Source organism: Coptis chinensis, unplaced genomic scaffold (assembly GCF_015680905.1).
Source record: "Coptis chinensis isolate HL-2020 unplaced genomic scaffold, ASM1568090v1 utg270_pilon_pilon, whole genome shotgun sequence".
NCBI classification, from domain to species: domain Eukaryota; kingdom Viridiplantae; phylum Streptophyta; class Magnoliopsida; order Ranunculales; family Ranunculaceae; genus Coptis; species Coptis chinensis.
This window is the reverse complement of record NW_028238134.1, coordinates 56,281-84,144: the sequence shown is the minus strand read 5'-3', so window position 1 is coordinate 84,144 and position 27,864 is coordinate 56,281. Positions and strand designations below refer to the sequence as shown.

The following is a 27,864-nucleotide window of genomic DNA, read 5'->3' as shown; positions in this document are numbered from 1 at the left end:
CCATTTGCCATCTGAAATACAGTTAGCTACTTTTTCTTGTTTGTTACAGCTTGAGTTATATAACAGACCTTGTGGGAACATTTCTCTTAAAATACCAAAGGGATGCCATGGTTCATCCCAGAAACTTGTTTCTCTGCCATTGCCTATTTGATGCAGAACTATTGATGATGCTTCTTTCCTTACTTAAGTATGTTCCTCCAACTTGAGGAACAATCACTTGGTACTTTGAGCTGCCAAAATTCTTCCCCCTAACTAGATGCTTTTGTACCCACTGTACCCACAAATTATCAGTCCTTGTAATGAGTTTCCATAGAGGCTTCATGGTTGCTGCTTGGTTAACCTTTTCTATATTATGTATCCCTAGCCCACCATCCTCATATGGGTAACAGAGATCATCCCATCCTATCAAGGCATGAGATTGTTTGCAGTCTGGACCTGTCCATAAGAAATTCCTGAAAATCTTATTGATATCATCAATAGTTTTTTGTGGTAGTGTGAATGCAGCCATCCAATACACACTAAGATTATTCAAAACTGCCTTTAACAACTGCAATCTTCCGGCATATGACAGTAACCTTCCCTTCCAACTTTGAATCCTCCCTGTGATCTTAGAGATTAGAAGACAACAATCAGTACTGACTTCAGCCTTGTAGTTATTAAAGGAAGCGCTAAATACTTCACAGGCAACTCATCCCTAGCAAAAAAGAAGTGTTTGCACTATATCTGTACTTACTCTATCATCTACTCCAGCAAAGAAAACACTGCTCTTCTGAACATTTACTTCCAACCTCGAGACTCTGCTGAAAATATAGAGGTTATCTTTGAGTGTGGTGGTTGTCCTATTATCTCCGTACATAAACATCACCAAAAGGTGTGTTATAGAGCCAAAAGGAGACAGAAGGACCTAAAAGGGACATCACGAAATAACAGGGAAAAAAGTGCCAAAAAGTCATACTGTCAAAAGTCAACGGTCAACGATCAAAGCCAAAGTCAACGATAAAAGTGAACTCAAGGTCCCAAAAACTCAAAAGCATAGAAAACACTCCAAGACTTCAAGGATCAATGACTAAACCCTTTGTAAGACAAGGACTAAGCCTCTAAACAATAAACCCTAGCCTAGATCATATAAGTTAGATTTAAGATGAACAACTTCCAAACCCTATAACCCCACTTTATATATCGACAGAATGCAAAACACTTGGCTAAATGCATCTACGTGGGAGTTTGCATTAGAATGAATGCAAAATACTTGATTGATTGAATGTATGCGAAACACTTGATGGAATACACTTAGTGTGAGCTTCCATTATAATGAATGAAAAGCACTTGATTGATTGAACGAACGTACCTACAAGTGAGCTTGCATTAGAACGAATGCAAAACACATGACTGAATGCACCTACGTGTGAACTTGCACTATAATGAATGCAAAACACGTGATTGATTGATTGATTGTAGAAAACTCATGTTATCGCTTTTTCCGGATACAACCCTATTATGGAACTAATACATCAAAAGGCGTGTTATAGAGACAAAAGGACCTAAAAGTGACAACACGGAATAACTGGGAAAAAGTGCCAAAAAGTCATACTGTCAAAAGTCAACGGTCAACGATCAAAGCCATAGTCAACGATAAAAGTGAACTCAAGGGCCCAAAAACTCAAAATCACTTGAAACACTCCAAGGCTTCAATGATCAATGACTAAACCTTTTGTAAGACAAGAACTAAGCCTCTAAACAATAAACCCTAGCCTAGATCATCTAAGTTAGATCTAAGATGAACAACTTCCAAACCTTATAACCTCACTTTATACACAGACAGAATACATAACAGTTGGCTAAATGCATCTACGTGGTAGTTTGCATTAGAATGAATGCAAAACACTTGATTTATTGAATGTATGCAAAACACTTGATGGAATACACTTACTTGTGACCTAGCATTATAATGAATGAAAAACACTTGATTGATTGAATGAAAGTACCAACAAGCGATCTTGCATTAGAACGAATGCAAAACACATGATTAAATGGACCTATGTGTGAGCTTGCACTATAATGAATGTAAAACACCAGATTGACTGATAGCTTGTTGAAAACTCATGTTCTTATCGTTTTTTTTCGGATACAGCCCTATTATGGAATTAATACCTCAAAAGGCGTGTGATAAAGCCAAAAGGAGACAAAAAGACCCTAAAAGGGACATCATGGAAAAACTGGGAAAAACTGCCAAAAAGTCAAACTGTCAAAAGTCAACGGTCAACAATAAAAGTGAACTCAAGGGCCCAAAAACTCAAAAGCACGGGAAACACTGGGGCTTCAAGGATCAATGACTAAACCCTTTGTAAGACAAGGACTAAGCCTCTAAACCCTAAACCCTAGCCTAGATCATATAAGTTAGTTCTAAGATGAACAACTTCCAAACCCTATAACCCCACTTTATATACCGACAGAATGCAAAAGACTTGACTAAATGCATTTACGTTAGAGTTTGCATTAAAATGAATGTAAAACACTTGATTGATTGAATGTATTTGAAACACTTGATGGAATACACTTATGTGTGAGCTTGCATTATAATGAATGAAAAGCACTTGAATGATTGAACGAACGTACCAACAAGCGAGCTTGCATTAGAACGAATACAAAACACATGATTGATTGCACCTACATATGAGCTTGCACTATAATGAATGCAAAACACAGGATTGATTGATTGATTGTAGAAAACTCATGTTCTTATCTCTTTTTCCGGATACAACCCTATTATGAAACTAATACATCAAAAGGCGTGTTATAGAGCCAAAAGGAGACAAAAGGACTTAAAAGGGACATCACGGAATAACTGGGAAAAAGTGCCAAAAAGTCATACTGTCAAAAGTCAGCGGTCAACGATCAAAGCCATAGTCAACGATAAAAGTGAACTCAAGGGCCCAAAAACACAAAAGCACAGGAAACACTCCAAGGCTTCAAGGATCAATGACTAAACCCTTTGTAAGACAAGGAGGCCTCTAAACCCTGAACCCTAGCCTCGATCATATAAGTTAGATCTAAGATGAACAATTTCCAAATCCTATAACCCCACTTTATATACCGACAGAATGCCCAACACTTGACTAAATGCATCTACGTTGGAGTTTGCATTAGAATGAATGCAAAACACTTGATAGATTGAATGTATGCGAAACACTTGATGTAATACACTTACGTGTGAGCTTGCATTTGAATGAATGAAAAACACTTGAATGATTTAATGAACGTACCTACAAGCGAGCTGCATTAGAAAGAATGTAAAACACAAGATTGAATGCACCTACGTGTGAGCTTGCACTATAATGAATGCAAAACACCGGAATGATTGATTGATTGTAGAAAACTCATGTTCTTATCTCTTTTTCTGGATACTGTGCTATTCTGGCACTAATACATCTAAAGGCGTGTTATAGAGCCAAAAGGAGACAAAAGAACCCTAAAAGGGACATCACGGAATAACTGGGGAAAAGTGCCAAAAAGTCAAATTGTTAAACGTCAATGGTCAATGATCAAAGCAATAGTCAACGATAAAAGTGAACTCAAGGGCCCGAAAACTCAACAGCACAGGAAACACTCCAAGGCTTCAAGGATCAATGACTAAATCCTTTGTAAGACAAGGACTAAGCTTCTAAACCCTAAACCCTAGCCTATATCATATAAGTTAGATCTAAGATGAACAATGTCGAAACCCTATAACTCCACTTTATACACCGACAGAATACAAAACACTTGACTAAATGCATTTACATGGGAGTTTGCATTAGAATGAATGCAAAACACTTGATTGATTGAATGTATGCGAAACACTTGATGGAATACACTTACGTGTTAGATTGCATTAGAATGAGTGAAAAACACTCGATTGATTGAATGAACGTACCTACAAGCGAGCTTACGTTAGAAAGAATGCAAAACACAAGAGTGAATGCACCTATGTGTGAGCTTGCACTATAATGAATGCAAAACACCGGATTGATTGATTGATTGTAGAGAACTCATGTTCTTATCGCTTTTTTCCGTATACAGCCCTATTCTGGAACTAATACATTAAAAGTCTTGTTATAAAGCCAAAAGGAGACAAAAGGACCCTAAAAGGGAGATCATGGAACAACTGGGAAAAAGGGTCCTTTTGTTCCTTTTAGCAGTTTTCCCCAGTTATTCTGTGATGTCCCTTTTAGGGTCCTTTTGTCTCCTTTTGGCTCTATAACACGTCTTTTGATGTATTAGTTCCAGAATAAGGCTGTATCCGGAAAAAGCGATAAAAACATGAGTTTTCTACAATCTATCAATCAATCCGGTGTTTTTTTTTAGTTGGTAAGCGGGGTTTTTTAATTAAGAGGTCCCCTACCCCTTCCTCATAGAGGATAATCAGAAAAAAAAAAAAAGCTATTACAATCTTATGTACTCTTTCCCTTTAACATCTTCAAAAACAATTTTTTTTATATCTTCAGAAAAAGAGCTAGGGGTGAGTTCAATAAATAAAACAGAAGGAATATTTGATGCAATGCTATCTGCTAACCTATTACATTCTCTAAACACATGGACTATAGAGAAATTCTCAAAAGTGTTACTCTGTTTCCTTATGTCTTCAAGTAGTTTCCTTATCCTCCATGGTTGGTCCTTATTGCCTTTTAGAAAGCTGAAAACGTTTGTGGAATCTGTTTGTGCCTTGATTTTCCTCACATTGTGCATTTTAAACCTTTCAATCCCCATTTTGCAGTCCTTGTAGCTCAATAAACGCAATTGTTGTGAACTCTGACTTTTCTTTTGCTGCCGCTAACACCATACCTTTATCATCTCTCAGAGTTGCTGCCCAGCCTCCTTGATCCCCTTGTAGCGTATGTTGAGGATCACTGTTTCTGGTCCAGCTTTTTCCCATTTACATTTCTGCTTTATCCCTTGTTCTGTTTTGATATGCATATTCCATCTTTGCATGAACTCATCTCTCTCCTGACCTTCAGCCATCTTATATTCAATAGAACTGAGTTTTGTTCTCACGTCCTTCATGACTAGCACCACCATCTGATCAGTATACCTCGCCTCATGCTTGAATATTCTCCCATTCCTTTCCTGCCACACCCAGTGCAAATATGCATTTGTGTTACCAACCTTAATGCGTCTTGCTTGCATCCTCTCCCTGCTGCTTTGTGCACAAGCCAGTTCAAAGAAAATGTGTTGTGTGTTTTCCACACTCTTCCAGCATAGAACACAGGTATCAGATACCACCACCTTCCATTGTTTCATCTTCTCTCTCGTTTTCAGTCCATCGTGAAACGCCATCCACCCAATGAATGAGTGTCTCGGAATTTTATTAGTGAACGATACTAACCCATGCCATGTTGTAGGTTGCCTTACTGATCTCATACTCTCATAAGTATCTTCTAGAGTGTATTCACCAGTTCGCGATTCAGTCCAGATAATTTCGTCTTCTCCACCTTCGATCTGAACCTTCTCTTCCATTTCGCACGCAATTTCATTCAAATACCTTCTGATGTTCTGCGGTACCTCCCATCTTCCATCTTCTATCAGGTATGACACTGTTGAGTTTAGATTACAGGTCGATCTATATCGAAGCGGTGAAGGGAACTTTTCTCTCAGTAATCCCGATGGGTGCCATGGTTCGTTCCACATCTTTGCATTCTTGCCATCCCCTATTTGGTATAAAATAAACTCTGTAGCATCAGTTCTTACCTTTAGGATGTTGCGCCAACTCCAGGAGCAATGATCAGGTGCTTTCATGTGCCAGAATTCATTTTGCTTGATTAAGTTATTCTTTACCCAGTTCACCCACAGCGTTTTCTTATTGCTGACTATCTGCTTAAGGTGCTTCAGTGTTGCTGCTTTGTTCACCGTACTTAGGTCTCTTATACCGGGCCCACCCTCTTCATAGGGGTGGCATACATCCTCCCAACTGATCAGAGCATGTGCAGTCATCAAATCCGGCCCTTTCCATAGGAAATTTTTACATAACCTGTTGATGTCCTCAATGGTTTTCAATGGTAGCTTGAACGACGTGGTCCAATATATGCTTAGATTGTTGATGACAGACTTAACCAATTGCAACCTGCCCGTATATGATAATGATTTTCCCTTCCAACTTTGTATTCTTCTATCCACTTTGTAATATAAAGGTGAGCAATCTACTGATGATAGCCTTTTTGATATTAGCGGCAGCCCCAAATACTTCACTGGTAATTCTCCTACTGGGAATTGCAGTGTATTCTGAATTACACTGCAGAGTGCCTGATCCATTCCAGCAAAGTATATTTGACTTTTGTTCTCATTCACTTCTAGCCCCGACAATTGCTTAAATTCAGCCAAATTTTGCTTTAGACATACAGCTGTATCTTCTTCCCCATGCATGAAGGCTAGTAAATCATCTGCAAATGTGATGTGAGTGATAATAGGATCATGACATCTATAATGTAATTTGTACCTTCAATCCTCTACACTTTGCCTCATGATATCAGTAAACAAATCCATCACAAGCACAAAGAGGTAAGGTGACATGGGGTCCCCTTGTCTTATACCTCTTGTTCCTTTGAAGTGCCCATAAGGTGCTCCATTCAACATTATGGAATAGCTAGCTGTCCCCATACATTCTTTGATCCAGCACATAAACTTTTATGGTACTCCAATTCTCTTTAAAGCAAAGAGTATTGCTTCCCATCTCACACTGTCATATGCCTTTCTCAAGTCAATCTTTGCCATGCATCTTGGAGGCCCATTATCAGTATGATAATTGTAGACGTTGAGGATATTGTCTTGTATGCTCCTTCCAGTAATGAAGATGACTGATTATTATGAATAACTCTTGGGAAAAAGTTTTTCATTCTCCCTGTGATAATCTTAGTGATACATTTGTACACTACAGAGCAACATGCTATAGGTCTGTAATCACTCAGAGACACAGGGCATTGCATCTTTGGTACTAATGTAATGCATGTGGTATTTACCTCAGCTAGCATGCGTCCAGCCTTGAAGAAGTTTTTGATTGCTTTCACAAAATCGTCACCCACAATCCTCCAACATGCCTTAAAGAATAGAGAGCTGAACCCATCAATGCCTGGGGCTTTGTCATTGTCTATATTTGCCAGTGCTTCAACAATCTCATCTCTTTTCACATCAGCTTGTAACTGATCCTGCTCCTCTTGCTTTACTCTTTCCCTCAGCTGAATACTTCCAATCTCATTGAAATTAATCTCTGGCAGATCTGATGGGCTAAATAGCTTCTTATAGTATTCCACACATTCCTCCCCTATCTCATTTAGGTTTTCCAGTTCATTACCATTCCCATCTGTCAAGCAAGTAATTCTATTAGTGCTTCTTCTCGCCTTCATAGACTTAAAGAAATACTCTGTGTTATTGTCCCCCAACACTATGACTTGATCTCTTGATTTTTGCTTATGCATTGACTCGTCTGATATGGCTGCTTTTACATGCTCTCTTACTGCTATCCTTTCCTCTGTGATTAGTTCTTGATTTATCGGATCCCCTTGTAGTTGTGTTTGTACCATGTCCATGTAACTCTTTGTGACTTCCTTTTTGGTTTGTACTTTCCCCACTCGGTCTTTATTCCACCTAATCAACTCTGTTTTTGTTTGCTTCACCTTCATCATGAAAGTGTACATTGGGTTTCCTACAGCCTCCATTGCCCAAACTTTTTCAACTGTTTCCTTAAACCCGTCTTCTTCAACCCAGAAGTTAAAAAATCTGAATGTTTTTTTTCTTTTGGTTTCTCTGTGCTCTTAAATAGACCACCATTGGTGTATGGTCTGATGTGGCTCCTGGGTTCAAGAATTCTGCCTCAGAGTCCCCAAATTCATTGATCCACTCAGCATTTACTAATACCCGATCCAGCTTTCTCCATAACCTTATTCTCTGTTTATTATTCCATGTGAAGTAATGCCCTTTAAACCGCAAGTCCACCAACCCAGCCATTGTAACACATTCTAACAGGTCTTGAAAGTGTACCGGTCTTGTTACAGCCCCGCCAACTCTTTCTTTAGAATTTAGAATATAGTTATAATCTCCAATCACTATCCATGGTAGTGTTGTGTCCGACATGTTGACTATCTTATTCCACACCTCCCTTCTAGTGTTCATATCGTTCATAGCATATACCACAGTAATGAGAAACCTCTTACCATTGTTTGTAGTTGCCTCCATTGTAATACTTTTCATGTCTTTCATTACCAAATGCATAGTGACCATTTGTGTATCCCATAACACCCAAATTCTGCCCAGCGCATCTTCACTGTAATTGTTCTCACATGCCCATCCATTACACACTTTCGAAATAACTGCCTCCATATTCTCCTCCTTAACCCTTGTCTCCAGCAGACCCATTATGCCTAATTCATATTTCATTATAATCTCTTTTACTTCATAGTGTTTAAACCCCATTCTGAATCCCCTCATATTCCAGCATCCAAGACTTATCATTGATGAGAGTTCTGATCTATTACCAAGGAAATAAAGCGGTTTCCTTGTTTTGACGTTCCTGGTATTGTAGCCTCATTCTTTCCCTTTACTGCTGTAGGTATCACCGTGAACCTTTTGCTGCGCTTACTCTGTTCGCTATCCTCTTTTACTGTTGCTTCAATACTGTGTGTTTTCATGTTTCCCACCTCATTCCTCTCATCAGAATTGCCATGCTCCTTAGGTTCATCTCCTTTGAGTTCTTCAACTTTCTTTGCCCCTATATTCTCATTCTTACTTCCTATGGCATCTTCTTCTCTGCCATCCCTTTTTACTCGATCTTTGCAGCTGTGTTTTTTCCCTGGTTTTTGCCAGCCTTCTTCCTCATCCAAGTTATGCACTTCCTGGATCTCTGGTTCCGCCTCTCTCTTCTCTTTTCCCTCTTATGTCCTTTTCTCCTTCATCTCTTCTGTAGCTTTTTCCTTCTTTATCCATATTTCAGTTTTTGCTTGCATTTTCTGTTTCTTCACAACTGCCTTTCCACAATTACTCAGAGTATGTCCAAAAATATGGCAGAGAGTGCAACAAGGGGGCTTCCAATTATACTCAATGTCTATCCTAATAGCTCTCCTTCTGTCTATTACAACAGTTAAATCTTTTGGATAGGTGCAATCAGCTTTTATCTCCACGCAAACTCGGGCATAAGTTGTTCTTTTGCGATCTTCTGTTGGCTTATCAGTGAATAGAGGATTCCCTATGACACTTCCCACCTGGCTAAACCCATCTTCATCCCACCGCTCCATTGGGTATCTCTTTATTATCACCCAAATTGGTATAGTCTGTAACACCGCGTCATCATCCTCCATGAACAGCTTCCATGGTCTTATGACAACAAGCTGACTTGCGATGTGAAAGGATCCAATATCAAGTACTTTCCTTCTATCCTCTTCATCATCAAAATTAAACGTGTACATTGTGTCTCCATAAGGCAGCATAGTAAATCCTTTCTTCAGCTTCCATGTTCTACAGACTATATCTTTTACATACCCAAAATGTGGCCTTTTCCCGACAAAGCTCCCTACTACCAGCCTCTCATACTTCTTGTAAAGGTGAGCAAATTTTGATGATTCAACATGAAGTATTGGCTTACCATTGACAATGGTTGGTTGCACATACTTCAAGTTCTTCTTCCCCACGTTCGTCCTGCCCAGCACATCCACCCATGATGATTTCTTCTCTGTGTTCTCTTGTCCTTCTAAAGTTATTGTTCCATTATTACTTTCATTTAGACTGGCTTCCTTCATTCCCTTAGTACTTGCCTTCTCCAAGCCTTCATCTTCCTGTACATCCTTAGTTACTTCATGATTCTGTTGCGTTACCTTCTGTTACATTCAGATCCGAAATTTTCGAATCTAACATATTGTTTCTCTCCTCACACCCATCATGAGTTACTCTCGTGAAGATGAACTCACCTTCTTCCCCCACTCCAGTAATTCTCAAGACCCTTCGGTGCCCAGCTCCTTGGATTTCAGTCGCAATCTTTTCTGAACTTTTGTGCTGTACCGACTCTTTACCTTCTTTTGTTTTACATGTTGTAATACTCTCTGGTGATTCTTCCCGCTCTTCTCGCGTTTTCAAACTCACTCCAAACTCCTCCAGCAGCTTCCTTCTATATCTCTTAATAGCCCCTCACCATATCTTGCTTTTATTTCACTTTCAAAGCTATCCACCTCTAATTCAGACTCACTCGAACAAGATTTTCCAAAACTCCCAGCTGGTGTGCTATGGTTTTCGAACTCTGTAATCCTAATCTCTTGGTTTTTTTGCATGTTTTTCTAATAATTTGTAAAAAGACTAAATTACCCCTAAGGTAAAAAATCACCCCTTAGAGGTCCCCATTAACAACTAACAACCATAAAGCTCATATATGCTATCATATATAACAACCATAAAGCTCATATAAAGCTCCTAAGTGCCTTCTAGCTTAGTTGGTAAAACCTTTGTGTGATGATACTAGAGGTCTGGGGTTCGAACTCCGCTACACACAATTGAGTTACTGATCTCGTTAAAAACAGGCCTGCCCACACATTTTGTAAGTGCCTTCTAGCTTAGTTGGTAAAACCTTTGGGTGATGATACCAGAGGTCTGGGTTCGAACCCCGCGACACACTATTGAGTTACTGATCTCTTTAAAAACAGGCTTGCCCACACATTTTTATCAATTTGGTGTTTTGCATTCATTATAGTGCAAGCTCACACATAGGTGCATTCAATCTTGTGTTTTGCATTCTTTCTAACGCAAGCTTGCTTGTAGGTACGTTCATTCAATCAATAGAATGTTTTTCATTCATTCTAATGCAAGCTCACACATAAGTGTATTCCATCAACTGTTTCATATACATTCAATCAATCAAGTGTTTTGCATTCATTCTAATGCAAACTCCCACGAAGATGCATTTAGTCAAGTGTTTTGTATTCTGTCGGTGTATAAAGTGGGGTTATAGGGTTTCGAAGTTGTTCATCTTAGGTCTAAGTTATATGATCTAGGCTAGTGTTTAGGTTTAGAGGCTTAGTCCTTGTCTTACAAGGATTTAGTCCTTGATCCTTGAAGCCTTTGAGTGTTTCCTGTGCTTTTGAGTTTTTGGACCCTTGAGTTCCTTTTTATCGTTGACTATGGCTTTGATCGTTGACCGTTGACTTTTGATAGTCTTACTTTTTGGCTCTTTTTTCCAGTTGTTCCACGATGTCCCTTTTAGGTTCATTTTGTCTCCTTTTAGCTCTATAACACGCCTTTTGATGTATTAGTTCCAGAATAGGGCTGTATCAAGAAAAGGCGATAAAAACATGAGTTTTTTACAATCAATCAATCAATCCGGTGTTTTTCTTTCATTATATTGCAAGCTCAAACGTAGGTGCATTCAATATTTTGTTTTGCATTCTTTCTAACGCAAGCTCGCTTGTAGGTACGTTCATTCAATCAATCGAGTGTTTTTCATTCATTCTAAATTTCTAATGCAAGCTCACACGTTAGTGTATTCCATCAAGTGTTTCGCATACATTCATTCAATCAAGTGCTTTGCATTCATCCTAATGCAAACTCCCACGTAGCTGAATTTAGTCAAGTATTTTGTATTATGTCGGTGTATAAAGTGGTTTGGAAGTTGTTCATCTTATATCTAACTTATATGATCTAGGCTAGGGTTTAGGGTTTAGAGGCTTAGTCCTTCTCTTACAAATGGTTTAGTCATTGATCCTTGAAGCCTTGGAGTGTTTCCTGTGCTTTTGAGTTTTTGGGCCCTTGAGTTCACTTTTATCATTGACCGTTGACTTTTGACAATTTGACATTTTTGCACTTTTCCCCAGTTATTCCATGATGTCCCTTTTAGGGTCCTTTTGGCTCTATAACACCCCTTTTGATATATTTGTTGCAGAATAGGGCTGTATCCGGAAAAAACAATAAGAACATGGGTTTTTTAAAATCAATCAATCAATCCGGTGTTTTGCATTCATTATAGTGCAAGCTCACACGTAGGTGCATACAATCTTGTGTTTTGCATTCTTTCTAACGCAAGCTCGCTTGTGGGTACGTTCATTCAATCAATCGAGTGTTTTTCATTCATTCTAATGCAAGCTCACACGTTAGTGTATTCCATCAAGTGTTTCGCATACATTCAAACAATCAAGTGCTTTGCATTCATCCTAACGCAAACTCCCATGTAGATGCATTTAGTCAAGTATTTTGTATTCTGTGTGTGTATAAAGTGGGTTTATATGGTATGGAAGTGGTTCATCTTATATCTAACTTATATGATCTAGGCTAGGGTTTAGGGTTTAGAGGCTTAGTCCATGTCTTATAAAGGGTCATTGATCCTTGAAGCCTTGGAGTGGTTCCGGTGCTTTTGAGTTTTTGGGCCCTTGAGTTCACTTTTATTGTTGACTATGGCTTTGATCGTTGATTGTTTACTTTTGACAATTTGACTTTTTCGCACTTTTCCCCAGTTATTCCATGATGTCCCTTTTTGGGTCCTTTTTGTCTCCTTTTGGCTTTATAGCACGCCTTTTGATATATTAGATCCATAATAGGGCCGTATCCGGAAAAAGCGATAAGAACATGAGTTTTCTACAATCTATCAATGAATCCATTGTTTTGCATTCATTATAGTGCAAGCTCACACATAGGTGCATTCTATCTTGTGTTTTGCATTCTTTCAAACGCAAACTCGCTTGTAGGTACGTTCATTCAATCAATCGAGTGTTTTTCATTCATTCTAATTCAAGCTCACACGTAAGTGTATTCCATCAAGTGTTTCACATACATTCAATCAATCAAGTGTTTTGCATTCATTCTAATGCAAACTCTCAAGTAGAAGCATTTAGTCAAGTGTTTTGCATTCATTCTAAAGCAAACTCCCACGTAGATGCATTTAGTCAAGTGTTTTTTATTCTGTCGGTGTATAAAGTGGGGTTATAGGGTTTCGAAGTTGTTCATCTTAGATCTAGCTTATATGATCTAGGCTAGGGTTTAGAGGCTTAGTCCTTGTCTTACAAAGGGTTTAGTCATTGATCCTTGAACCCTTGGAGTGTTTCCTGTGCTTTTGAGTTTTTGGGCCCTTGAGTTCACTTTTATCGTTGACTATGGTTTTGATCGTTGACCTTTGACTTTTGACAATTTTACTTTGTGGCACTTTTTCCCAGTTGTTCCATGATGTCCCTTTTAGGGTCTTTTTGTCTCCTTTTGGCTCTATAACACGCCTTTTGATGTATTAGTTCTACAATCAATCAATCAATCCAGTGTTTTGCATTCATTATATTACAAGCTCACACGTAAGTGCATTCAATCTTGTGTTTTTCATTCATTCTAATGCAAGCTAACACGTAAGTGTATCCATCATCATTTTTTGTTAATGTTGGCCTCTAAGGGGCGATATTATGTTTTAGGGGCATTTTAGTCTTTTCTTGGAAAAAATAGAAAAACATCACGAAAATCAATTGAAACTAGGTTTCTTTGCCGCTAGTCCTCACACACACGACCGGATTTGGCCGAGGAAGAAGAGATCGAGAGCAATACTCATTCATGTGAAGATGAAGATATCGATTATTACAAATCTATGCTCATCGGGAAGTATGGAGAAGGTTCACCTTGGAGATTTAGGAGGAGGCTCGACCAAATCAAATCGATGGAAGTTGGGCAAATCATAAGGGCCGCGCGATAAAGGAAGAGGCGCTTGGATTTTGTCTCCAAGGGCGATGAGCGGATGGCAAAAAGGTGTATCGAAGTGAAACGAAGGTGTGAAGGGCGTAGATCTACCGTAAGTGGAAGAAGAACCGCTGTTCAACAAATCGGAGATGAAATGTAACTTTAATTCACTAGGCACTTGTATAGGCATGACTAAGGGACAGAGGAAAGATCTCGAGTTTGAATATCGAGTGATACAAACTCGATTGGGAATTGAAACTGAGTCATGTGGAAATGAGGCAGAAGAAAAGAGTGGTTCCCAAACAACACTCAATCAACCTCTGGGTGGTGATTAGTCGATGTGGCGGTGGCGATGATGATCCATCCATCCTCTGAAGTGATGCAAAGTCGAGGGGCTGGCTTGCATAAGAGGAATTCAGTAGCAATAGCCACGCAGAACATCAAAAATGTCATTACTCATCCATCCCTTGATACTCGAGTAGTGCAAAGGCGAGGGGTTGAAGTCGAAAAGACGAATCTAGCTGAATTACCAGTAGCCATGAAGAGGAAAGTAAGGACTGCGCCAAACACTGCAGAGCAGCAACCAATTCATGAAGGAAGCACCATAAAGAAGACATCTGTGTCTTTTGTCATTACTATTTCAGCCCCTTTTCCCTTCACATCCTCTCTGACATTCCCCTTCGTACCCTCAATATCTGAGTGTTTGCATTGTACTCCTTCTGCAGTTCCTTTGTCTCCCTTTTTCAGCCATACTCTCTGTGCCTTCGCATCTAAATTTGGCTGCCTTGGGAAAGTAATATCAGAATGACCAAATACCTTACAACCACTACAGCACGGTGGTCTCCAATTGTACTCAAACTCTATCTTGTACGCTCTTCTTTGATCCAAGACCACCCCGGATTCCCTCTCGATACTGAGCATGTGGCATCTATCTCAATGCACATTCTTGCATCACGGTTCTTGCCATATTCTCCGTTAGCCGATCTGTGAATATCGGTATACCAATCGCACTCCCGACTTGGCTGAAGCCATCCTTATTCCACATTTCCATAGGTAACCCTTTCACCACTACCCATACAGGAATCGTTCTCAACTCTCGCGTTTCCGCCTCCACAAAAGAGTCTCCAAGGCCTAACAACAAGCGGTTTACTTGCAATATGGAACGATCCAACATCCAATCGCCCTTCGATCATCCTCATTCTCAAACTGGAAAGTAAACATTGTATCTGCATATGGCTTCATTATGAATTTCTTAACCCTCCAAGTCCTACCAACAATCTCCTTAACATAGTTATAATTCAACCGCTTCCCCACAAAAGACCCAACCACCAAATTCTCAAATTTCTTATTGAAAGCAGTAAATTGTGTGCTCTGTACGTGTATAACTGGTTTTCCATTGACAAGAGTGGGAGGTATATAACTCAATTCTTCTCTCCCCGCTGCTCCCTTTCCAATCACATCTGCCCAAGACGTTTTTGTACTCTTTGATCTATTTTTATGATCGATAGGATCATGTCCATCTGCCCTCATGTTGGTTTGTGTTCCTTCTTTTTGCGTGTCTTTTCTAGTTCCTATTATTCTGGAATCCCTCTCAAAGTTGTTACCTTCCATTCCCTGATTCCTCGTTTCTGTGCAATAGTACTATACATCTTGCTATAATTTCAGTAGCGAATCTTGTCCATCTGCTGTATTACATCCCACTACCAAGTCTCTGACTTGTTTACCCTTCGCTTCTTGTGTTTGGACACCCTCAGTATTATTTCCCACTGCACCATAACTACAAGTGTTATATCCATTGCAAGATCCTTGATGTCTTTCTTCTTACGTATCGTCACTGTCCGATCCATCCCACACCTTCAGCAAAGCGTCAAGTCTCTTCCTGAACCTTTCCAGAGATCCCACACCATACATCTTAGTGAATGCAGAACATACAAAGTCCATGTCAGATTCCTCACTAGATGGTGTTTTTGTACCCAGATCATCTCCATCAATGCAAACTCTAGCAGGTGGTGTGCTAGGAATTGCACTCTTAAACTGTCATAACTCTCGTACTTTTTGCATGTTTTCCTAATTTTTTGTAAAAATACCAAAATACCCCTAAGGTTAATAAATCACCCCTTAGAAGTCCCCATTAACTGCTACAATCAATCAATCTGGTGTTTTGCATTCATAAGAACATGAGTTTTCTACAATCAATCAATCAATCCGGTGTTTTGCATTCATTATATTGCAAGCTCACACGTAGGTGCATTCGATCTTGTGTTTTGCATTCTTCCAAATGCAAGCTCGCTCGTAGGTACGTTCATTCAATCAATCAAGTGCTTTTCATTCATTCTAATGCAAGCTCACACGTAAGTGTATTCCATCAAGTGTTTCACATATATTAAATCAATCAAGTGTTTTGCATTCTATCGGTGTATAAAGTGGGGTTATAGAGTTTGGAAGTTGTTCTTAGATCTAAATTATATGATATAGGCTAGTGTTTAGGGTGTAGAGGCTTAGTCTTTGTCTTACAAAGGGTTCATTGATCCTTGAAGCCTTGGAGTATTTCAAGTGCTTTTGAGTTTTTGGGCCCTTGAGTTCACTTTTATCGTTAACTATGGCTTTAATCGTTGACCGTTGACTTTTGACAGTTTGACTTTTTGGGACTTTTTTACAATTGTTCTATGATGTCCCTTTTAGGGTACTTTTGGCTCTATAACACGCCTTTTGAGGTATTAGTTAAATAATAGGGCTGTATCCGGAAAAAGCGATAAGAACATGAGTTTTCTACAATCAATAAATCAATCCGGTGTTTTGCATTCATTATAGTGAAAGCTCACATGTAGGTGCATTCAATCTTGTGTTTTGCATTCTTTCTAACGCAAGCTTGCTTGTAGGTACGTTCATTCAATCAATCAAGTGTTTTTCATTCATTATAATGCAAGCCCACATGTAAGTGTATTCCATCAAGTGCTTCACATACATTCAATCAATCAAGTGTTTTGCATTCATTCAAATGCAAACTCCCTCATACATGCACTTAGTCAAGTGTTTTGCATTCTGTCGGTATATAAAGTGGGGTTATAGGGTTTGGAAGATGTTCATCTTAGATCTAACTTATATGATCTAGGCAAGGGTTTAGGGTTTATAGGCTTAGTCCTTGTCTTACAAATGGTTTAGTCATTGATCCTTGAATCCTTGGAGTGTTTCCTGTGCTTTTGAGTTTTTGGGCCCTTGAGTTAACTTTTATCGTTTACTATGGCTTTGATCGTTGACCGTTGATTTTTGACAGTTTGACTTTTTAGCACTTTTTCCCAGTTGTTCCATGATGTCCCCTTTAGGGTCCTTTTGTCTCTTTTTGGCTCTTTAACACGCCTTTTGAGGTAATAGTTCCATAATAGGGCTGTATCCGAAAAAAGCGGTAAAAACATAAGTTTTCTAAAATCAATCAATCAATCCGGTGTTCTGCATTCATTATAGTGCAAGCTCACACATAAGTGCATTAAATCTTGTGTTTTGCATTCTTTCTAACGCAAGCTTTTTTGTTTTTTTTTTTTTTTTTTTTTTTTTTTTTTTTTTTTTTTTTTTTTTTTTTTTTTTTTTTTTTTTTTTTTTTTATTTTATTTTGTTTAGGTTTTAAAGAGGTCCCCTACCCTATTTTATTCATAAATAAATTCTTGTTACATTCTCACCTAGCATCATCATAAATAATGAGCTCGGGTTAACTTCTATGTACCCTACAGTTGGTACATTATATGCATTTATATTTGCAATTTAATACATTTCATGTAACCATGCATACTAGACTCAAAAAAGACTAATCTATCTATCTATCTTGGGCAGTCTTGCTACCATTATATTTCTTGCGTGCCATGGGTTCTTTGACAAAACTTTTCTCAATTGTTGGGCCTGTTTCTGGCCCAATACTCTTAATCCTTCGTACCACCTCCACTTTGCATCCTGCAAATTATCTCATTGAGATTGATCGTGTTTAAACACTCTCTCTGTGCCTCACAAAAGATGGTGCTTTCACCTTTGCTGAACTCCAAGTTGCCCTTTTCCCCTGTGGTTCCGCACTCCAATTACGTCCTTGCAACATCTGCCCCCGGTTGAAAAACAAGTGGTTTTGGGTTACCTTGATGAGGCGTGTCCAATCCTGCTTGAGTACTCATATTTCCAATTTTCTTTTCGCGCCTTCCTCATTCAAATTCTTATGTTCAAGTCGCACTCTTCCCTCTATGTCTCCGTGTAGGTGTTTGCCATCCTTCACTCTCATTACCCTTACCTCCACCATTTCCTTCCTCTTGTATTGCTTCATCATCCGTACCTTCATTACTTTGCTCCCGTGATTTGGCTTCATCTTCATCACGCCACTTCCAAAGATATGTTTGCTATCTCGGTTTTGTCCTCTTTTTTTCTTGAGTCGCTTCCTTCACTTTTCGTTAGTTAGAGATTTCCAACCTTTTTTCTTTCCAGCTGATATCCTCCCGGTTTCCTCAACATTATGAATCTCCTGTAACTCATTGCCTACTGTCATACTACCTTTAACCTTCTGCTCTTCGTGCTTATCCTCTTGCTGCTCCATATCCAGTGTTGTGCTTTTACTATTCTGTTTTTTTAGCCATACTTTATTAGAACCCACCTTTGGTGCTTCCTTCCATGATTGATTTTTAGCGCAGCTATTATCTGTGTGCCTAAACACCTTGCATTTAGCACATCTTGGCGGCTTCCAGTTATACTCGAATCCAACTTCAATGGCTCTAGTTTGATCAACAACGACTGTAATGCTCTCCGGGTATTTGCAGTCAACCTCAACTTCTACACATACTCGAGCATATGAAGTTCTTCTTTTCTCTTCAGTTAGTTTATTTGCGAACATCGATACTCCTATTGCACTACCTATCAGACTAAAGCCTTCAGCTCACTTGTAGGTGCGTCCATTCAATCAATCAAGTATTTTTCATTCATTATAATGCAAGCTCACACTTAAGTGTATTCCATCAAGTGTTTCGCATACATTCAATCAATCAAGTGTTTTGCATTCATTCTAATGCAAACTCCCATGTAGATGCATTTAGTCAAGTGTTTTGCATTTTGTCGTGTTATAAAGTGGGGTTGTAGGGTTTCGAAGTTGTTCATCTTAGATCTAACTTATATGATCCTTTAAACCTAGAAGTGTTTCCTGTGCTTTTGAGTTTTTGGGCCCTTGAGATCACTTTTTTCGTTAACTATGGCTTTGATCGTTGACCGTTGACTTTTGACAGTTTTACTTTTTAGCATTTTTTCCTAGTTATTCCATGATGTCCCTTTTTTTTTTTTTTTTGAAAGGCAAGCAGGGTTTTTGAGAGGTCCCTTACCCCTATTTTATTGAAAATAAATAATGGAATAAAATGAAATTACAATCTCTCATACTCTTTCCCCATTACATCATCATATATAATTTCTTACATCATGAGGAAAGGACCATGGCCTGATCATTGCATATGAATCAGCTGTAGTGGTACTTTCTAGGGATCAGTTAACTATCCATAGCATTAAAACCATTTCTAGGTAGGTTTGTGAGAAAAGCGCTGGTTCCCCCATTCCGCTATCTCTCTGGACACCCCCGCATATTTGCTGCCAACTATACTTGTGCCCTTGTTGGTTACAAGTGCTGCCTTCACTGTTTCTTGCACCCTCTCCTTTCCAGTCACTGTAGCCGATGTCTTAGTAGTCACAGTTTTTTGTACTGCCCTTGCCCTGATCATATGCCTCCTAGGTGGCGTTTCCCAGCCATCCTTCCCAATCTCATTTACACTCTCATCTGTTCCTGATTCACCGACTTCTGAGTCCTCCCCTCTTGGTCCATTTCAACCCTTAGAACCACTGGCACAAGCCCTATCTCATTCCCTGGCTCATTTTCTTCATTGCTTTCCTCGGTCTCTTTTTCCACTGAATTAACAGGATCTAATACTTCTTTAGGACTTTCCCTTTTCTCATCTCCTTCCCTTTCATCTAGTATCCCATGCCCAACATCTTTTTTCTTAAGCCAAATACCCTTTCTAGGATCTGAAACCACCTTGACATTCTTAAGGCACCTTTGTTCAGAGTGCCCAAAGGTGTCACAACAAGTACACCTTGCTGGCCTCCAGTTGTACTCAAATGTAACCTTAAACTTTCTCCGCTCATCAATAACTATAGGTACTCCATCCGGGTATTGACACTTGGTATCAATTTCAACACACACCCTCGCATAAGAAGTTCTTGATTTGCTCTCTGTTAGTCTATCCACAAATAGTGGATTACCAATTATACTGCCAATCTTGCTAAACCCCTTCTTGTTCCACATAACTAATGGCAAATTTTTAACAACCACCCAAATGGGAAGTGTTTTTAAATCATCTATCTCATTTTCAATAAATAATTTCCAAGGCCTAATGACAAATAACTGGCTAGCAATATGAATACATCCAATTTCAAGAACCTCCCGCCTATCCTCTTCCTTTTCAAACTGAAACGTAAACATTTTATCACCATATAAGTTCATCTTGAAATTCTTAATGTTCCAAGTCTTGGTTAGTGTTTCTTTCACATACTTGTACCCCATTCTTCTTCCTACAAACTGTCCTACCACAAGGTTTTCATATGTCTTACATTCATGCTGAAACTGATCACTCTGAACATGAATAACAGGTTTCCCATCCACCATCATGGGCGGCACAAAATCTAACTCTTCCTTACCCACCGCGCTGCTGCCAAGCATCTCTGCCCATGATTTCTTTATGGTTTTACCTTCCTTCCAACCTTGATTCTTCTCACCCAATCTTGGTTGCTGACCTGCATTATTTCCGACATTCTCTGTAGTTATGTTGTCTGCTACAGTTCCACACAATGCTACAGTATCGCTACAACCTTTATCGTGCAACATTGGATATTCAAACGGTGATTCTAGCATACATTTTTGTTTGTCTGTTCCAGCCCCTCGACTATCTTCATAGGATGATTCATTCATGGCATCTTCATCGTTATTTATGGCTGATGGCAGCGGCTTTGTACAAGGACTTGCTTCTTCTCTTAATCCAAACACATAATCAGAATCCAACGTTTCTACAACATTATTGACTTGTTTGAATTCAAATTCACCATCTTCCTGAATATTTTTTACTGTAGCACGAACCAGAATTTGACTTCCAGATTGCTTCAAATTATTTTTCTTCTCAATAAGCTTCCCATCATGGATTCGTTCTTTATCCCCATTCTTCAATTTGTCTCCATCATCCCGAATCACAAGATCCACAATTTTAGGATCTGACCTTATAACTTCATCCCGACCTCTTTGCGAACCTTTCTTGAGAACGTCCCCATCATTTCCATTTTTCAGATTCTCTTCATCTCCGATTATGCCTTCTTGATTCCTTATCTCCTCCCCTTTACCAGCGAGTAGATCTAAATGTATCTTCAACATTCTCTTTCTCAACATTCTTTCAAGCGAGCCTTCCCCAAAATGCGCTTTCGCCGCTGCTTCCAACTCCTCCGCTTCAGCATCACTACTTGGGGAGGATGTATCTACTGAGGGAGCCCAACACTCTCCAGCGCCACCAGCAGATGGAGTAAACTGACCTAATTTCATTTGAAATCGACCTAAAATCTAATTTATGAGCAAAAGACTGAAATACCCTTAAGGCTAAAAATCACCACTTATTTGCCACCATTAACACTTATTTATTCTAATGCAGCCATTTTGGGTCCTTCTGTCTCCTTTTGGCTCTATAACACTCCTTTTAATGTATTAGTTCCAGAATATAACTGTTTCCGGAAAAAGCGATAAGGACATGAGTTTTCTACAATCAATCAATCAATCCGGTGTTTTGCATTCATTATAGTGCAAGCTCACACGTAGGTGCATTCAATCTTGTGTTTTACATTCTTTCTAACGCAAGCTCGCTTGTAGGTACGTTCATTCAATCATTCAAGTATTTTTCATTCATTCTAATGCAAGCTCACACGTAAGGGTATTCCATCAAGTGTTTCGCATACATTCAATCAATCAAGTGTTTTGCATTCATTCTAATGCAAACTCTCAAGTAGAAGCATTTAGTCAAGTGTTTTGCATTCTGTCGGTGTATAAAAGTGGGGTTATAGGGTTTGGAAGTTGTTCATCTTAGATATAACTTATATGATCTAGGCTAGTGTTTAGGGTTTAGAGGCTTAGTCCTTGTCTTACAAAAGGTTTAGTCATTGATCCTTGAAGCCTTGGAGTGTTTCCTGTTCTTTTAAGTTTTTGGGCGCTTGAGTTCACTTTTATCGTTGACATTGATCGTTGACTGTTGACTTTTGACAGTTGTACTTTTTCGCACTTTTTTCCTAGTTATTCCATGATGTCCCTTTTAGGGTCCTTTTTTCTCCTTTTGGCTCTATAACACGCCTTTTGATGTCTCGGTTCCAGAAAAGGACTATATCCAGAAAAAGCGATAAGAACATGAGTTTTTTTTACAGTCAATCAATCAATCCGGTGTTTTGCATTCATTATTTTGCAAGCTCACACATAGGTGCATTCAAACTTGTGTTTTGCATTCTTCCTAACGCATACTCGTTTGTAGGTACGTTCATTCAATCAATCAAGTGTTTTTCATTTATTCTAATGCAAGCTCACACGTAAGTGTATTCCATCAAGTGTTCCACATATAATCAATCAATAAAGTGTTCTGCATTCATTCTAATGCAAACTCCCACATAGATGCATTTAGTCAAGTGTTTTGTATTCTATCGGTGTATAAAGTGGGGTTATAGGGTTTGGAAGTTGTTCATCTTAGATCTAACTTATATGATCTAAGCTAGTGTTTAGGGTTTAGAGGCTTAGTTATTCATCCTTGAAGCCTTGGAGTATTTCATGTGCTTTTGAGTTTTTTTGCCCATGAGTTCACTTTTATCGTTAACTATGGCTTTGATCGTTGACCGTTGACTTTTGACAGTTTGACTTTTTGGCACTTTTTCCCAATTGTTCCATGGTGTCCCTTTTAGGCTCCTTTTGGCTCTGTAACACACCTTTTGAGGTATTAGTTAAATAATAGGGTTGTATCCGGAAAAAGCGATAAGAACATTAGTTTTCTACAATCAATCAATCAATCCAGTGTTTTGCATTCATTATAGTGCAAGCTCAGACGTAGGTGCATTCAATCTTGTGTTTTGCATTCTTTCTAACGCAAGCTCGCTTGTAGGTACGCTCATTACATCAATCAAGTATTTTTCATTCATTATAATGCAAGCCCACAAGTAAGTGTATTCCATCAAGTGCTTCGCATACATTTAATCAATCAAATGTTTTGCATTCATTCAAATGCAAACTCCTACGTAGATGCATTTAGTCAAGTGTTTTCCATTCTGTCGGTGTATAAAGTGGTTATAGGGTTCGAAAGATGTTCATCTTAGATCTAACTTATATGATCTAGGCTAGGGTTAAGGGTTTAGAGGCTTAGTCCTTGTGTTACAAATGGTTTAGTCATTGATCCATGAATCCTTGGAGTGTTTCTTGTGCTTTTGAGTTTTTCGGCCTTTGAGTTCACTTTTATCGTTTACTATGGCTTTGATCGTTGTAAAACAAGGAAGAAGCCTCTAAACCCTAAACCCTAGCCTAGATCATCTAAGTTAGATCTAAGATGAACAACTTCGAAACCCTATAACCCCACTTTATACACCGACATAATACAAAACACTTGACTAAATGCATCCACGTGGGAGTTTACATTAAAATGAATGTAAAACACTTGATTGATTGAATATATGCAAAACACTTGATGGAATACACTTACATTTGAGCTTGCATTAGAATGAATAAAAAACACTCGATTGATTGAATGAATGTACCTACAAGCGAGCTTGCGTCGGAAAGAATGCAAAACACAAGATTGAATGCACCTACGTGTGAGCTTGCACAATAATAATAATAATAATAGGGACCTTTTAGTGGGCGATTCTCATAAGGGGTATTTCAGTCATTTAACAAAAAAACATATGGAGAGAGAAAAAACACGAGAGAAAGTGAGCGCAAATCCTAGAACACCTTCTAGGGAGGACACTGATGATGAGGAGACGGAGAAACAAGAGAAGGAGTTTGAGAGAGTTAATGGAAAAGGGTCACTCGAGAGACTTCTGAAAAAACGAATGATCAGGATCCATAATGAACTGCTAGTTCAGCGAGAAGAAGAACAGGTAGAAAACCTGATTGAGGAACCATCAGAGAAAGGTGATAATATGAAGCTACAAGGTAAGAATGATGGAAAGGAAGGAACTGAAGAGGGAAGCCATGGAAATATGACCTTGCAAACCCTAAAAGTAAGATCCGAAAATATAGGAGATGAGAAAAAGGCTAGAACAGAAATTGATACACTGAAGATCATGCTTGCGGGAACAGAGCAGAGTGAAGGAACAACAGGCTTGACCCAAGATAGTACAAAAAAAACATCAGAGGCAGTCATTCAGACTGGTCAGAAACGGTCATGGGCTGAAATACTAGGTAGGAAATCAGTAGGAAAGCAAACTCTTGAGTATTTCAAACCGGGCACAGTTGAGATGAACAACATAGTACACTTTGAGTCTAAAGAGTATGTTGATGTGCATAAGAAGTTTGAAAATCTTATTATGGGGACGTTTGTAGGAAGGAAACTGGGTTTCGCGTTTGTGAAGGATGTAGTCATAAAAACATGGAGGTTGAAGAATGGGTTTGAGATGAAGACGTATGGGGAGAACATGTACTCATTTGAATTTAGGAGTGAGGAGGATAGAAACACTATGCTGGACATAGGATCTTTTCACATAGTAAGCCAACTTTTTGTAGTCAGGCCATGGAAGCTTTTTGTCGAGGCAGATGAGATGAAAACTATCCCTATATGGGTAATATTAAAGAAGTTCCCGATGGAATTATGGAATAAGAAGGGGTTCAGTAAGGTGGCGAGTGCTATAGGAGTGCCGCTATTTACTGATAAGGCAACAGAGGACATGACAAGGACTAGTTACGCAAGAGTTTGCGTGGAAGTGGATACAAAATGTGAGTACCCGAGGGATATCACATGTGTCTTGGACCAGAAAAGAGCGTATAAGGTAAAGGTGGAGTATAATTGGAAGCCACCCAAATGTAAGCATTGTGAACTATTTGGACATAATGACAATAACTGTCCAAGGAAACCACAGAAGATGGAAAGTATGACTACTGTATGGATGAGAAAGAAGGAACAGAACCAGACAGAGGCAAAGGAAGTTACTGAAACTATAAAGCAAGCAATGGTAGAAAAGGGAGTATCAGTAACGCAAGCTGAAATGAATGAGCAGGAGGAGAAGAAAGAAATAAGCAATGATGAGGAGAAGAATGAAACAGAAACAGAGGAAGAATGGCTGACACCGAAAAAAAAGAATACTTGTAGGCCACGAGCAGTACAAGAGGTTCTGACGAGGTGTGGTGGTTGAGCAAGTAAGAGATGAGGAAGGAAGTGGAGAGGAAGGTAATGAAAATCCCAGAACAGACGCAAGCAGAACTGATCAGAGATCTAGACACAGTAAGAACATTGAAGGACACACTCATGAAATTCAAGAGCTGCTCAGGATTGCAAGTCAATATAGAGAAGAGTAATATGTTCTATGCGGGAATGGATGCTGCTATGTGTACGCAAATGAAGAGCATAATTCGGTTTCAGAAGGGAACTCTACCGGTAAGATATCTGGGGCTGCCATTGATAACCACAAGATTGAAAGCTACTGATTGTATGCCTCTGATAGACAAAGTTCGAAACAAGATACAAGCATGGAAGGGAAGAGCATTGTCTTATGCAGGAAGACTACAACTATTAAAGGCAGTTTTGAACAATATGAGCATATACTGGATTTCATCATTCGTACTTCCACAACAGACAATAGATGAGATTAATCAAATGTGCCGGAATTTTTTATGGTCTGGACCTGAATGCACGACTTCACATGCCCTTATCAGTTGGGAAGATTTGTGTTTCCCTTATGACGAAGGTGGGCTCGGGATTCGGAACTTAAGAACTGCTAACATAGCAGCCAATCTCAAGCACATATGGAATCTGGTGAGTGGTCAGAGCACACTATGGACACAATGGATTAAAAAAAATCTCATCAAAGATAGAAACTTCTGGCAGTTGAAGATACCCAATGACTGTTCATGGGTTTGGCGGAACATTTTGCGAAATAGGAAGGATGCTAAGTTCATTGTACATCATCAGATTGGGGATGGAAGGGACACTAAGTTCTGGTTAGACCCTTGGCATCCCATGGGTATACTAAGAGAGTACTTCCCAATTTCGCTAACTTATGATTCAACATGTAACTTGAACGCATCAGTTGCGAATATGATTGAAGATGGGAGGTGGAATACACCTTGGCGTGCGAGAGTTCATTTGCCCGACATTATAACTTACATGGAAGAAGAAGTCAGAGTGGGGAGGGGTGAAGATCGAATAGTGTGGACAGCTTCGCAGAAAGGTGACTTTAACCTCAGGGATACATTTCACTGTGTCAGAGAGACAAAAGTGCCTATATCGTGGCATAGCATTGTTTGGTTCCAGAACAGAATACCGAGACACGCGTTTATTGCGTGGTTAACCCTCAAAGAAGGTCTGAAGACGTTAGTGAAGTTGAAGGAGTGGAAGAAAGTGCAAGACGATACGTGTGTTTTGTGCTGGAAAAAAAGAGAGACGGAAGAGCATCTGTTTTATGAATGTTTGTTCTCACAGTTCATATGGCAGGCACTTCTTGTGCATGCTGGCTATAATATACCGAGTGGAACAACATGGCGGGAAGAAATCTCATGGATTATTCAAACATCAAAAGGTAAAGGATACAAACAGGATGCATTGAAACTCATATTCAATGGGTTCATTTACAACATTTGGCAGGAGAGAAATAGAAGAATTTTCGAGCACACCAATAAAACAGCACAACAGGTGGGGAAGTTGATCGTAAGAGATGTCAGATGTAAGCTACAATCCATTCAAGCAAAATTGGAGGAAGGGCTAGAGAGGGATAAATTTATGCAGTTGTGGAACATTACGGTGGAAGTGAGTGCGGGAGCAGAAATCCACAACTTAAACACTGATGGCACTCTTCAAGGCAACCATGGAGGTTGGGCTGCAGTCATCAGGGACGAACTTGGGACTGTTGTCGCGGCAGCTAATGGAAAGGCATAACACAAGTCAATAGACTTAATAGACCTAGAGGGCCTGGCCCATGGGCTCAAGTTAGCAGTTCAGAAAGGCTTAAAGAGAATTAGCGCACAAACAGACTCAACCACAGTGGTCACATACTTAAGGAGGAGAGAACAGCAACCATGGCGGGCAAAGCATCTGATGGACGAACTACAGGAGCTAATACGGAAATTAGATGTTTTTTCAGTTTGCCATGTATATAGAGAGTCAAATAGACTAGCTGATGCACTAGCAGCTACTATTCCCACAGTTAGTTACATAGAGATAGTGCCTAGTTCTTTTTCTGAGAATGTAAAAAAGATTATTTATGAAGATGCCACGGGCAAACAGTATGTAAGAGTGTAACCAAGACATGATTATTTTCTAATAAAATAGGGGTAAGGGACCTCTCAAAAACCCTGCTTGCCTTTCAAAAAAAAAATCAGAGAAAAGAAAGAGGAGAGACAAGCAGAAAAGATAAGGGGAAGACCAGCATAGAGGTGAGCCCGAAAGTTATAAAGACGACTAAGATACCTAGTTATGTAAAATCAAATATAGTGGTTTCCAAGTACGATCACTCTAATCCAAAGAGAAAGACCAAATGATGATAAATCTAGGGTGTTGGAACATGAGGGGGCTGAATGTGGGGTTCAAACAGGTGGAAGTCAGAGAGATGATAAAGAAACATAAGCTTAGCCTTATGGGATTGGTAGAGACAAAAGTTCAGGAAAAAAACATGGACAAAATTAGTAGAATGTGTTGTGAGGGATGGAATGTGGAACATAACTATATGCATAGTGAGAAGGGCAAGATTTGGGTATGTTGGGATGCCAACAGGTGCAAGGTCAGAGTTATAGAGAGGGAATTGCAATATATAACAGTGGAGGTGACTCTAGTTAGTAGTAAGATTTTCATGGCTACGTTTGTCTATGCAAGCACTGATTTGGTTACTCGGAGAGAGCTCTAGAACAGGATGGTAAACTTTTCGTGTTTGCATCATGGACCTTGGGTGATATTAGGGGATTCCAACTCAGTTTTGAGTTCTGAGGAGAAAGTT

The 27,864-nt window shown here is 39.3% G+C and overlaps 2 protein-coding genes across 2 annotated transcripts; both read right to left on the bottom strand.

Moving 5' to 3' along the window:
• Positions 1-7,737: 7,737 nt before the first annotated feature.
• On the bottom strand, positions 7,738-8,439 carry LOC147473355 (uncharacterized). The gene has a single exon (XM_086587549.1). The coding sequence runs from the start codon at positions 8,437-8,439 to the stop codon at positions 7,738-7,740; it is 702 nt and encodes a 233-aa protein (XP_086443675.1).
• A 10,555-nt stretch (positions 8,440-18,994) lies between these two features.
• On the bottom strand, positions 18,995-21,320 carry LOC147473354 (uncharacterized). Its single transcript, XM_086587546.1, has one exon. It carries the CDS (start codon positions 21,239-21,241, stop codon positions 19,424-19,426), a length of 1,818 nt encoding a protein of 605 aa, XP_086443672.1. The 5' UTR covers positions 21,242-21,320; the 3' UTR covers positions 18,995-19,423.
• Between the last annotated feature and the right edge of the window lie 6,544 nt (positions 21,321-27,864).